Source organism: Kogia breviceps, chromosome 1 (assembly GCF_026419965.1).
Source record: "Kogia breviceps isolate mKogBre1 chromosome 1, mKogBre1 haplotype 1, whole genome shotgun sequence".
Classification (NCBI taxonomy): domain Eukaryota; kingdom Metazoa; phylum Chordata; class Mammalia; order Artiodactyla; family Physeteridae; genus Kogia; species Kogia breviceps.
The window spans coordinates 41,433,135-41,445,344 of record NC_081310.1 but is presented as its reverse complement, the minus strand read 5'-3'; the positions used below and the strand labels follow the sequence as shown (position 1 = coordinate 41,445,344).

Below are 12,210 nucleotides of genomic sequence, written 5' to 3'. Positions count from 1 at the left end.
CCAAATGGCAGCAGCCAAGCAGTGACAAGGTCAAAGTGCTGGATTTAGATTCTTCGTGCAGATGAACTAGCCTTGCCTAGAGAGTTCGGTTTCCAGAGACAAGCAGGGCCAATGCGAAGGGGGAAACTTCCTCCTCACTTCCATGGGGCTTCAGAATTTGTAAAGTGCTTTCACACCCTTTATTTCATTTGTCACTCTACAGTCTTATTTCACAGTTGAGAAACGGATCACCTGAGGTTTGACTAGTTTGACTCTTTTGACTAGTAAGTAGCAAAGCCAGTTCTTAAACAACTGATCATTTTGATTTCAAGTTCAGGGCTTTCTCCATTACATTAAGCCCCCTTCTACCTCTGATGTTCAACTTAGTTCCAAGTCATTAACCTCTGTAAACTCAAAAGTAGTGGCCTGGTATGGATTTCTCCTTATCCCACATATCCTCTGTCTCTGCCTGGAAACAGACAAGACCTATGGACCAAATGGAGAAGGCATCCCTGACTTTGTCAATCTTGCTGTTCCATCTGTATCTTTTTCTTCCCATGAACCCTCACAGGCCCTAGACTGATGAAGAAGACTAGGATAGATGGCTCAGTATTTGAGCTCAGGAACTGCTCGTTTCTTTTGCCATTTCCTTCTTTGGTTAAAACCCTCCATTTGTTCCCACGTGGAAAGGCATTGTAACGTCATAAATAAGAGCCTGGGTTTCAGAGTCAGGTAAACTTAGCACCGTTAATTATTAGCTACCTTAACTCTCTGAACTTCTACTTGCTCATCTGTAAGTAAAAAATAAAAATAACTCTAGGGCTTCCCTGGTGGCGCAGTGGTTGAGAGTCCGCCTGCCGATGCAGGGGACATGGGTATCGTGCCCCGGTTCGGGAAGATCCCACGTGCCGTGGAGCGGCTGGGCCGGTGAGCCATGGCCGCTGTGCCTGCGCGTCCGGAGCCTGTGCTCCACAACGGGAGAGGCCACGGCAACAGTTAGAGGCCCGCGTACCGCAAAAAACCAACCAAACAAACAAAAAAAACCCCTCTATTTTGGTCTTATGAGAATTAACTAAGGTAAAATATATTGTGTCCAGTATAGTGCCAAACACTTAGTAAGTACATAATAAGTGATAGTTATTATTGACTACTAAATAATAGTCCAGACACTTTAGCAAGGTTCAAGGCTCCTCACAGCATAACCCCGCCACCCCCTTTACATTCCAGCAAGCCTGTCTATTCCTCCAATGCAAGAGATTCCTTAAAATCCCTGTGCTGTTCCCTCCTGGGCTCATGGGGAAGGGAAGAAGAAGACCATTCCACTTAAAAGAGGGAAGGACTGTTCAGAAACTGATGTTCTGGCTCTGCCCCCCAGCACACGCCTCCCACCATGGAAGGAGAGTCAGTTCCTAGCAGAAATCAATTTGAAAGCACATCCTTTGAGAAAGGGGGGACATAGAAGATGAAAAGCAAGATTACAGGGAATGATGAGTGATTACACATGAAAGATCTGAAGGGCAGCTTGACAACTGAGCTGGAAGATTCTCATCTTTTACTGATGAGACATAAGAGAAATGTGGCAATTTTTTTTTTTTTTGGAGAGCAGCCAGGAACTTAACAAATAAGTAGGAAATAAATGGGAAAATGGCTAGCCCAATTGAGCCCCAATTAAAGTAGGGCCAGTACATACTCGCATGTGAAATTAACCTCAGATTTTAACATTGGAGTCAATTTTTTTAATTAATGAATTTTTTTAACATCTTTATTGGAGTATAATTGCTTTATAATGGTGTGTTACTTTGTGCTTTATGACAAAGTGAATCAGCTATATGTATACATATATCCCCATATCTCTTCCCTCCTGTGTTTCCGTCCCACCCTCCCTATCCCACCCCTCTAGGTGGTCACAAAGCACTGAGCTGATCTCCCTGTGCTATGTGGCTGCTTCCCACTAGCTATCTATTTTACATTTGGTAGTATATATAAGTCCATGGCACTCTCTCACTTTGTCCCAGCTTACCCTTCCCTCTCCCCGTGTCCTCAAGTCCATTCTCTGTGTCTGCATCTTTATTCCTGTCCTGCCCCTACGTTCTTCAGAACCTTTTTTTTTTTTTTTAGATTCCATATATATGTGTTAGCATACGGTATTTATTTTTCTCTTTCTGACTTGCTTCACTCTGTATGACAGACTCTAGGTCCATCCACCTCACTACAAATAACTCAATTTCGTTCCTTTTTATGGCTGAGTAATATTCCGTTGTATACGTGTGCCACATCTTCTTTATCCATTCATCTGTTGATGGACACTTAGGTTGCTTCCATGTCCTGGCTATTGTATATAGAGCTGCAGTGAACATTGTGGTACATGACTGTTTTTGAATTATGGTTTTCTCAAGGTTTATGCCCAGTAGTGGGCTTGCTGAGTCATATGGTAGTTCTATTTTTAGTTTTTTAAGGAACCTCCATACTGTTCTTCATAGTGACTGTATCAATTTACATTTGCACCAACAGTGCAAGAGGGTTCCCTTTTCTCCACACCCTCTCCAGCATTTATTGTTTGTAGATTTTTGGATCATGGCCATTCTGACCGGTGTGAGGTGATAACCTCATTGTAGTTTTGATTTGCAGTTCTCTAATGATTAGCGATGTTGAGCATCCTTTCATGTGTTTGTTGGCAATCTGTATATCTTCTTTGGAGAAATGTCTATTTAGGTCTTCTGACCATTTTTGGATTGGGTTATTTGTTTTTTTGGTATTGAGGTGCATGAGCTGCTTGTATATTTCGGAGATTAATTCTTTGTCAGTTGCTTCATTTGCAAATATTTTCTCCTATCCTGAGGGTTGTCTTTTCGTCTTGTTTATGGTTTCCTTTCTGTGCAAAAGCTTTTAAGTTTCATTAGGTCCCATTTATTTATTTTTGTTTTTATTTCCATTTCTCTAGGAGGTGGGTCAAAAAGGATCTTGCTGTGATTTTTTTTTTTTTTTTTTTTGCAGTACCCGGGCCTCTCACTGTTGTGGCCTCTCCCGTTGCGGAGCACAGGCTCCGGACACGCAGGCTCAGCGGCCATGGCTCACGGGCCCTGCCGCTCCACGGCATGTGGGATCTTCCCGGACCAGGGCACGAACCCGTGTCCCCTGCATCGGCAGGCGGACTCTCAACCACTGTGCCACCAGGGAACCCCTCTCACTGTGATTTATGTCATAGAATGTTCTGCCTATGTTTTCCTCTAAGAGTTTTATAGTGTTTGGCCTTACATTTAGGTCTTTAATCCATTTTGAGTTTATTTTTGTGTATGGTGTTAGGGAGTGTTCTAATGTCATTCTTTTACATGTAGCTGTCCAGTTTTCCCAGCACCACTTATTGAAGAGGCTGTCTTTTCTCCACTGTATAGTCTTGCCTTCTTTATCAAAAATAAGGTGACCATATGTGCATGGGTTTATCTCTGGGCTTTATCCTGTTCCATTGATCTATATTTCTGTTTTTGTGCCAGTACCATACTGTCTTGATTACTGTAGCTTTGTAGTATAGTCTGAAGTCTGGGAGCCTGATTCCTCCAGCTCTGTTTTTCTTTCTCAAGATTGCTTTGGCTATTGGGTGTCTTTTGTGTTTCCATACAAATTGTGAAATTTTTGGTTCTAGTTCTGTGAAAAATGCCATTGGTAGTTTGATAGGGATTGCATCGATCTGTAGATTGCTTTGGGTAGTAGAGTCATTTTCACAATGTTGATTCTTCCAATCCAAGAACATGGTATATTTCTCCATCTATTTGTATGATCTTTAATTTCTTTCATCAGTGTCTTATAATTTTCTGCATACAGGTCTTTTGTCTCCTTAGGTTGGTTTATTCCTAGGTATTTTATTCTTTTTGTTGCAATGGTAAATGAGAGTGTTTCCTTAATTACTCTTTCAGATTTGTCATCTTTAGTGTATAGGAATGCAAGAAATTTCTGGGCATTAATTTTGTATCATGCAACTTTACCAAATTCATTGATTAGCTCTAGTAGTTTTCTGGTAGCATCTTTAGGATTCTCTATATATAGTATCATGTCATCTGCAAACAGTGACAGCTTTACTTCTTCTTTTCCGATCTGGATTCCTTTTATTTCTTTTTCTTCTCTGATTGCTGTGGCTAAAACTTCTAGAGACAATTTTAAACCTGATAAAATTTCACCAATTAGCAAGGCAGTGTAAAAAAAAATCTACTTATACATTTAGTAACAAAGTGTAGCAAAGTGTTATCAAATTATTATATTTAAATGAGCTGTAAAAAGCTCATGAATTTTTTTTAAACAATATGCCACAATTGAAGTACTTGAAGAGTCTGTTCTCTTGGTTTGATAAAACCACTCCCTTGCAATCTTGTTGACTTGGATAATGGCTTAAATGACTCTTGTATGCAGGGATTTGGGAGAGGTAGTTTAGCCTAGACCATGTTAAATTTATGATATATTTTAATTAATGGGGACTACGTTGTTGATGCTTTTACTGACCCTGTGGCTTTGTTAGCCAGTATTCCTTTCATTTCAAATGACAGTTTTCAAGTTCATACTGAATGTATGTTATCAAAACTGAGAACCCAAGCATGCTTTTTTGCAGCCACTCAAAATCCTAGCTTTTCAGTGGCTCTTCTACAGACTTGTTTGAAAGATGTGCAGAGCAATGACTAATCTTTATTTTACTTTTGGCCTGTGTCTGATTACTATCCTTGGCTCAACTCTATAGGAGTCAGAATGGGACTAATAGCCCAGTAGTTTGGCAACCACAGTCAGCTGTTAAGATCAGAGTGTACCATCGAAGAATTCCACTTCCCAAACCACGACACACACACACACACACACACACACACACACACACACACACACACACGTCAGAGATTCCCTTTGTTCCATAGCATGACATTTTACTAGGATCCTGGGACAAAATTAATTGTAGAGAGCAAATTCTGTCCTTTATCTGGGTGTGTAGGAGGAGAAAAAGTTATTGAACTTTCCTTCAATACAATGGGCATCTGTGAGTATGAACCCATTTAGACTCTACTGGATATAAAGGTCTTGGGGTTAAGGACCTGGGCTAATGGAAGGTGAAAGCCTGGACCACCTGTCCATCCACTGATCCCACTTTGTTCTCTCATTTCAAGGATTTGGAAGATTCTCCCTGAGCTTTTGCTAAAGATGAATGTAGCCTGGGGAATAGATGGTGACCTATGTAGTTGTTCTGGCAAAATTTTCAATCAAATGATTCCATCTTTCCCAAGCATTTAGCTTGCAATTATACCTTCATTTCTTTGCTTGTTTATTTAAGACCTGTCTTCCCTCCTAGATTAGGGAGGGACCTCATTTTTTTTGTTCACAACTGTGTAGTCAGTACTTAGAATAGTGCCAGACATTTATTAAGGACTCCATCAGTGCTGTTATATGAATGGATAAAAGTATATTTGGCTGACTTACCACATGCCCAGTCTCATGCATGAGAAGACACTGTTATAACTCAGGGGAAGATATTTCTTCTGCCTTCTGAGCATTTGGAGATTATCACATGAGGGATTTAAGGCTTATAAGGCCTTAGGTTTAATTCTCAAACCACCATTCATTTGGCATTTACAGTGAAAATTAGTATAATTTTGAATGTGGGATCATTCACTGAATAAAATGGTCATTGGAAATCTTTGCTTGTGGCATATGGTGGTGTAACATAGCTTTGTGGTAAGTAAAAAAATTAAAAGAAAGGAAGGAAAAGTACCCTTCACAGCCAACTGTCAAATAAGAAGCAAAGGCTGAATTTTAGGCACTTCTTCATAGCAGCCGGCCTGTTCACCCGTGGCACTGGGGCTCACTTACTGAGATCTTATGCAAGGCACACCTTCTTCGGGCTGCAGTTTTGTTTGCAGTTAAGTGGATTTCAAGGATCTGTTCCAGCTCTAGAATTTGGTGAGCTGTTTGACAGAGCCTAGAACCAAAAACTTGCTGGCACAGAAGCTTAATGGTGCAGAGCAAGAGCTCTGAGCATCATACAGACTTGGGTTCAAATCCCAGCTCGCCCTGCCACTGCTGGGCACTTAACCTCTCGGCATCTCATCTGTGAAATGGAGATAATAATACCTTTGTCCGAAAGTTATTAGGACGTCCGAATAAAGAGTTGCACTAAAAGTGCTTAACGGAGTCTGGCCAAGAATAAATATTCAGAAAGTTAGCTTTTATTATTTCTATCTCAAATGTTTCATGTTTATGCTCTCCATCTTTATTTTTGTCATTTTTAAGCCTCACCAATAGAACTGGGATGATTTGTCTGTAAGCTACATGGTAAATAGCTCACAAAGGACGGGTGGTCATTTAATTTATCAAAAGACATCCCTTTATGTGACATCAGGACCTTGATAAACAATGCCTTCCCCCATATTTCAAGGTGGTTTTATGGTATGGCCCATCTGTGCTTTTGAGAGATGTCAGAGTAGCCCTCTCCTGGACATTGTGTCTCCCTCTTCAAATGAACTCCTTCATAAGCGTAAGTATGCCACTATGTCTTGAAACGCCTTTTCCAAGACAGTTTCTGGCCCAGAGCAGGCATTTTTCCTCTAGCCTGGCTTCTTATAAATTCACTGGAAACAGAAGGAGTTTGTCTGAAGGCTACTAAGGAAGTGGAAGTGAAAGACTACCTTTAGAAAACTTCAATTCAGCAAGGCTCCATGGAATAAAGTACACATGGGGAATGCCATATAGTTAGAGGCAGCGTCCCTAACGCTTGCAGAGGTCCTTTGCCTTTGCAGGGTGGAGAGTTGGGTGTGGAGCGATGGTGTGCTGGCCCTTCCTTTCCTTCACAAAGAGTGTGGACTCTGCAAGTGCCAAGACTGTAAGAGGGAGCTCTAGGGTCTGGGCATTTCCAATTTCCCATTGTCCTGAAGTTCTCTTTTCTCCCTGAATTTACTGACTATCTCCCTTCTCTCCATTACCTCTCCTCCTTTTTTTTTTTTTTTTTACTGCTTTCTGCTTGGATCCTCCATAGGAATGCCTTGGGGTAAATATTTTTTTCTTCAGTTTTCTTTGAAGTAAAAAAATATGGGGAGTGGGTTGGAGGAGGGAGAAAGTATGGTTGAGAGGGAAGGAACTGGCTCACTAAGAAAGGAGTGGTGAGTTTATGTGAGTGGTGTGTTTTCATTGATATCCAAGAGAATAAAAACTAGGAGTCACCAAGCCTTCTTGGGAAATGATCATTCTTATTGGTTTGGATATGTATTAGGCCTATATGTTGCCTTTTTAGAAAGGTAGATAGACGAACCTACTAAAGTAAAAGAGTTTATAAAATATACAAAGCCCATGGATGCAAGAGGCCATTGATACCAATGTGATACTTTTGGGTTATATATATTCAGATCTAGAACTGAGTAAAAGCCACTTACAGATCATGGATTGTAACCATTTAAGAGGGTCTCAAAATTCACATTCTAGGCAGTCAGCATTCCATTAAATGTCTTCCTACCTTGCCTTGTATGAAGGAATGGATGGCCTTTGATCTCCCTATTTGGAGGATGGGTATGGCAGGAAGGACAGGGTGAAAAGCAGGCAGAAGCCTTTTAGTTCCCATCTGATGTTCTAGATGGATCCCATTTTCTCCGATAGTTGGTGTCATGGTGATCTGGGCCAATGTGAGGAAAGAACCAGAACCTGGGCTCACTATTTAGTCTCATTTTCTACCATCTGCATGTTGTACAAATTGCAGTTGTTTGACTTGAATGCAAAGATCTCAGGGGATGGGCAGGGTGGAGAGAGAAATGCAGGTTGATTTATTCATTTCCTTCCTAAAAATAGAAAGATGCATTTTGTCTACTAGGAGCAAACATTTCCGAGAAGCTGAAGAGGGAGGGTCATTAGCTGTAGGGCAAGGATAAAGGTGGGCGGGTGCTGCAGTTTGGGCCTCCTCCAACTGCATGCTCTCTGCAGCTTGTGCTAGGTGCAGAGGGCTGGAAATGGGAAGGGACTGCTGGAAGAGCCGCTCGCACAGAGATAATCAGAGTGTGAGCCAAAGTCCTGGCTAGAAGCCTGCATGACATGCTTTCTCTGAGCCAGCAGCCCAGCACAGCACGGGTGTCATGTCCCCACCAGCCTTCCTTACCCTGATCTCCCCTGAACTCATGAACTGTGCAGAGGTGACAAACCTAGAGCTGAAGGAAGGACTAGGTTGAGTCCCCTGATGAGACTTGCTCTCAACCATGGCTCCCTATTCAGTTCAGTAAATACTAGTTGAGAGCCTTCTACTGAAGACTCCCTAGGCTAGGCACCATGCTGGTCCACAATGGGCTGTGGTCATGTTCCCTCGTCGACTGATCCTCCATTTCCATTTGGTCAGTGTGGTCATGAGCAGCATTGCTCCAGCTGTTAGGGGTAGGAAGTGTTGATTAACGTGTGTGCATGGGTGCCTCTGTGGTGTGCCTGTGTCTTCCTCTTTGTGAGTATGCATGAGCGTGCGTGCATATGAGTGTGTGCACACTGGAGAGTGATTGGAAAATTTTCCCAGAGAGTGTTGGGTCTACTCTGACCCAATTTCAGGCCTCTTGCCCACCTCTTTCCCCCTTCTCCCTGTTGTTGTTAACGTAGTGGTGTGACTGTCCCTTTAACTCTCCCCTGTCCTGTGATTTCCCGGGGTTGCTTCCCTGCAGAACCAACAAGGGCCGGGACATCAAGACCATCAAGTCCCTGCGGGTGCTGCGTGTGCTGAGACCGCTAAAGACCATCAAGCGCCTGCCCAAGCTCAAGGTAACGTTCGCCGATCTCTTCCCCTCAGCTCCCCTTCATCTAGAGAGAGAAGCCTAGGTGGCCTGCTTTTGGAGAATTATTTCTGGGGATGTTCTTTTTGCTCACACAGAGACTGAGATTCTTTGCATCTGCTTGAACTAAGGGTCTGAGTTTCAAAGGAAAATAACCAATATCCTAAGAAATCTATCTCTAAGGACTTTTGCCCCTTGAGTCCAAACCCAGGAGGGATGTTCTACCCTCTGTGGGAAGTCATAGGAAGAAGTCTGTGTGGCTTTATCCTGGAGCCTCCTGTGTCATTAAGGTGGGTCAGACGCCAGAAGGGAAGGAGCAGGAGCCTTGCGTGTTGTGGTCCGCATACTAGGTCAGACCAAGTCACCTGCGTTGGTTTCTTTCCTCCTGATTCTAGAGAAAGAAAGAATCTTCTAGCCCTGACCCTTCATATTTTAGAGGCCAGTAACCTGCCCAAGGACACAGAGTCATTTTTGGCACAAGCAGAGAAGAAATGGGGAAGTGAGCTCACACAACTAAGTTCTCCCTGTTGCCAGGACCTGTGTCTTCATAGGTCCATTATCTGGGTTCTCCTGCCCTCTGACCTGCTCACGCACCCTGAGCTCCTTCCCTGAGCCTTCCTGCCCTCAGGTTGCTGGCTTGTGGAACCCGCCTCTCCCACACACATCCGTTGCTGTTATGGAAGCTGAAGCCTCATGGGGGGAAACGTTCTTCCTTCCTGAATTCCTGTGAATGAGAGCCAGCCACCACCAGGGAGGGAACAAGGGACTCCCCTGCTCCCCAGTTCCTCTTTCCCATTAGGTCTGCATCACCTCCGATATTCCCCACCAATCCCTCCACCACCGCCCCCAACAGCTTCCCTTTGAGCCCTCTGGCTCTGCAGAGAGGTGTTAAACCAACCAGGTTGATCAAAGGCTTAAGACCGCAGGAAAGTCTTTTGGGGAAGACCCCTAAGTGGCTGAGATATGGTTTCCTCTCAGAGCCCAGGACCCTGGCCTCCTGTGTGGATTCCCAAGGAGAGGTACTCACGCTCCAAAGGAAGTGTCCCTCACTGCCTGCTCTCCTCCTCCACTGCCCTGCCTTCCCTCCTGGATCAGGCAGCTCCCACGGTATCGGGAAATCTTTCACATGCTGTTCATTATAACCCTCCACCTGGTGACGGGCCCCAGCACAGGGCCTGGCTGGGGTCAGTGCCTGTGAACATTCATTCCTTTCTGCCTCACTCCCAGAAGATTATGGCCGGGAGGCCTGGGGCCCTAACCAATGTTGTTAGCTGCAGCCCAGGTCCACTGGTCTCCTCCTCTGAGCTATGTTGGGGTCCTGAGAAGAGCTTGGACAGGATGATGAGACTGGTTAACAGGCTGAAGAAGGCGACCCAACCTTGGTTAATTCCAACTAATTAGGAAGGGCTGGCTCTTCGCTCTGCAGCTCCATAACCTGAGGGAAATGTAGGTAGATCTGATCATTCCACGAGGCTGCACGTCACTCACATTCCCTGCAATGCTGAACTCATTAAACCAGCAGTGTTCACCCAGCGCTGTGAAGAGGCAACCGCTCAAATGCAGCGCCACTGTGGGGCTAGACTCTCCAGTGAGCTAAACCTACAAACCTAGAAAATAACCTAAACGTGGTTTGAAATGTGTTGAATTCCCATGTAACTCTTCGTGGCTTAGGGCCTACAATGGATTCTTCAGAGGGAGATTCACTGCCTTGAACTGAAATGCAAGTTCCTGATTCTGTCCATCTGGTCCTCCCATCTCTAAGAGAGGGCGGCTCTTAGCCCTTCCCACATCACCTGTTGAATCTTCATCCCCAGCACAGCCAGCTTTAAACTAGAGAACATTTACGTGAAGTGTGGAATGTAATTGGGGTAAATGTGTGAACTTATTATAAAATGTCATTACAATGAACAAAGATGATAGTTTGTTATCATTCCCTGATCTATTTAGAAAGGCTAAGAGAAAACAATACATATTCAGTATATAAATCAAATCTAAGAATGTGCCCCAAATAGATGAAGTTACGGATAAGCTATTTAATGCTAAAACAGGCTAAATGATTTCAAGGATCCCTTTTCTGGAATAAATTCCTGTTTCACACTACGTGGAATGCATGTAATAGGATTCCACAAAGGACTCCCTCCACTGCCTGATACCATCTGGTCTCTACTGCTTTGGGTTTCCTTTCAGATTCAGAACATGTGTTCCCCTCCTAAATTATAGGTTCCTGCAGTCATGACCAGCTTAGAAAACGGGTCCGAATCCCATGAGTGTCACTTCTCACTAGGGTGATATCTCCTGGGGCACCTTCTCAGTGGGCTGGCTGGTGGTAGTGTAGGTCCAACTCATCTGTAGGCAAAGACACAGGCCATTCCAGGGATTCACACACCAGGACTCTTTTTTTCTGTTCACAGGCTGTCTTCGACTGTGTGGTCACCTCCTTGAAAAATGTCTTCAACATACTAATTGTCTATAAGCTCTTCATGTTCATCTTTGCTGTCATCGCAGTTCAGCTTTTCAAGGGCAAGTTCTTCTATTGCACAGACAGTTCCAAGGACACAGAGAAGGAGTGCATGTAAGCGCCACCAGCACATACCACTCACTTTCTGCTAAAGTGTGTTCTGCCAAGGTCCATGTAACCCTTTACAGATAGGTCTTTTCTTTCTCCCTTTCTTAAATCCGTTCCTCTTTTGGCAAAAAAAGCAAAATAAGAAGTTGCTACATTTTGAGTGAGTACCTCTTTTATGTCAGACATGGAACATAGCATTTTGTATCAGGTTTTAATTTTAAATTTTTCTAATGACCTTTTGAGATAAGTTTTATTTGCACATTATAGGTGTGGAAGCCTAGGCACAGAAAGTTTAAGGAAGTTACTCAAGGTTACACAGTGACTAGTGAAAGGATTAGGATTTAACCTTCCATGTCTGTTGGGCACCAAATCTTTTTTTTTTTTTTTTATGGTACGCGGGCCTCTCACCGCTGTGGCCTCTCCCGCTGCGGAGCACAGGCTCCGGACACGCAGGCTCAGCGGCCATGGCTCACGGGCCCAGCCGCTCTGCGGCATGTGGGATCTTCCCGGACCGGGCCACGAACCCGTGTCCCCTGCCTCGGCAGGTGGACTCTCAACCACTGCGCCACCAGGGAAGCCCCCAAATCTCATTTTTGTTCCATGATAATACACTGCCTTAGTAAAGTCCCCTCTTGCTTGCGCTTGAATGCTGATAATTACTATTGTACATTATCGAAGTCCCTAGAATTTCTTTGCTCTTCCATGAGCTATAGTGAAGAGGTTCTGGTTCACGTCTGCTCTGGTTTTAGAGGAAACTATGTAGATCATGAGAAAAACAAGATGGAGGTGAAAGGCCGAGAATGGAAGCGCCATGAATTCCACTATGACAACATCATCTGGGCCCTGCTGACCCTCTTCACCGTCTCCACGGGGGAAGGATGGCCTCAGTGAGTGATGGGTTTGGCT

General features: G+C 43.9%; 1 protein-coding gene across 1 annotated transcript in view; it reads left to right on the top strand.

Moving 5' to 3' along the window:
- The window catches only part of CACNA1E (calcium voltage-gated channel subunit alpha1 E), a 396,248-nt gene that overhangs the window by 338,109 nt on the left and 45,929 nt on the right, over window positions 1-12,210 (top strand). The window contains exons 28-31 of the mRNA XM_059068042.2: window positions 6,980-6,991; window positions 8,631-8,727; window positions 11,150-11,310; window positions 12,054-12,191. Of these exons, the coding sequence (XP_058924025.2) occupies window positions 6,980-6,991; window positions 8,631-8,727; window positions 11,150-11,310; window positions 12,054-12,191 (408 nt within the window). The remainder of the gene's footprint in view (window positions 1-6,979; window positions 6,992-8,630; window positions 8,728-11,149; window positions 11,311-12,053; window positions 12,192-12,210) is intronic.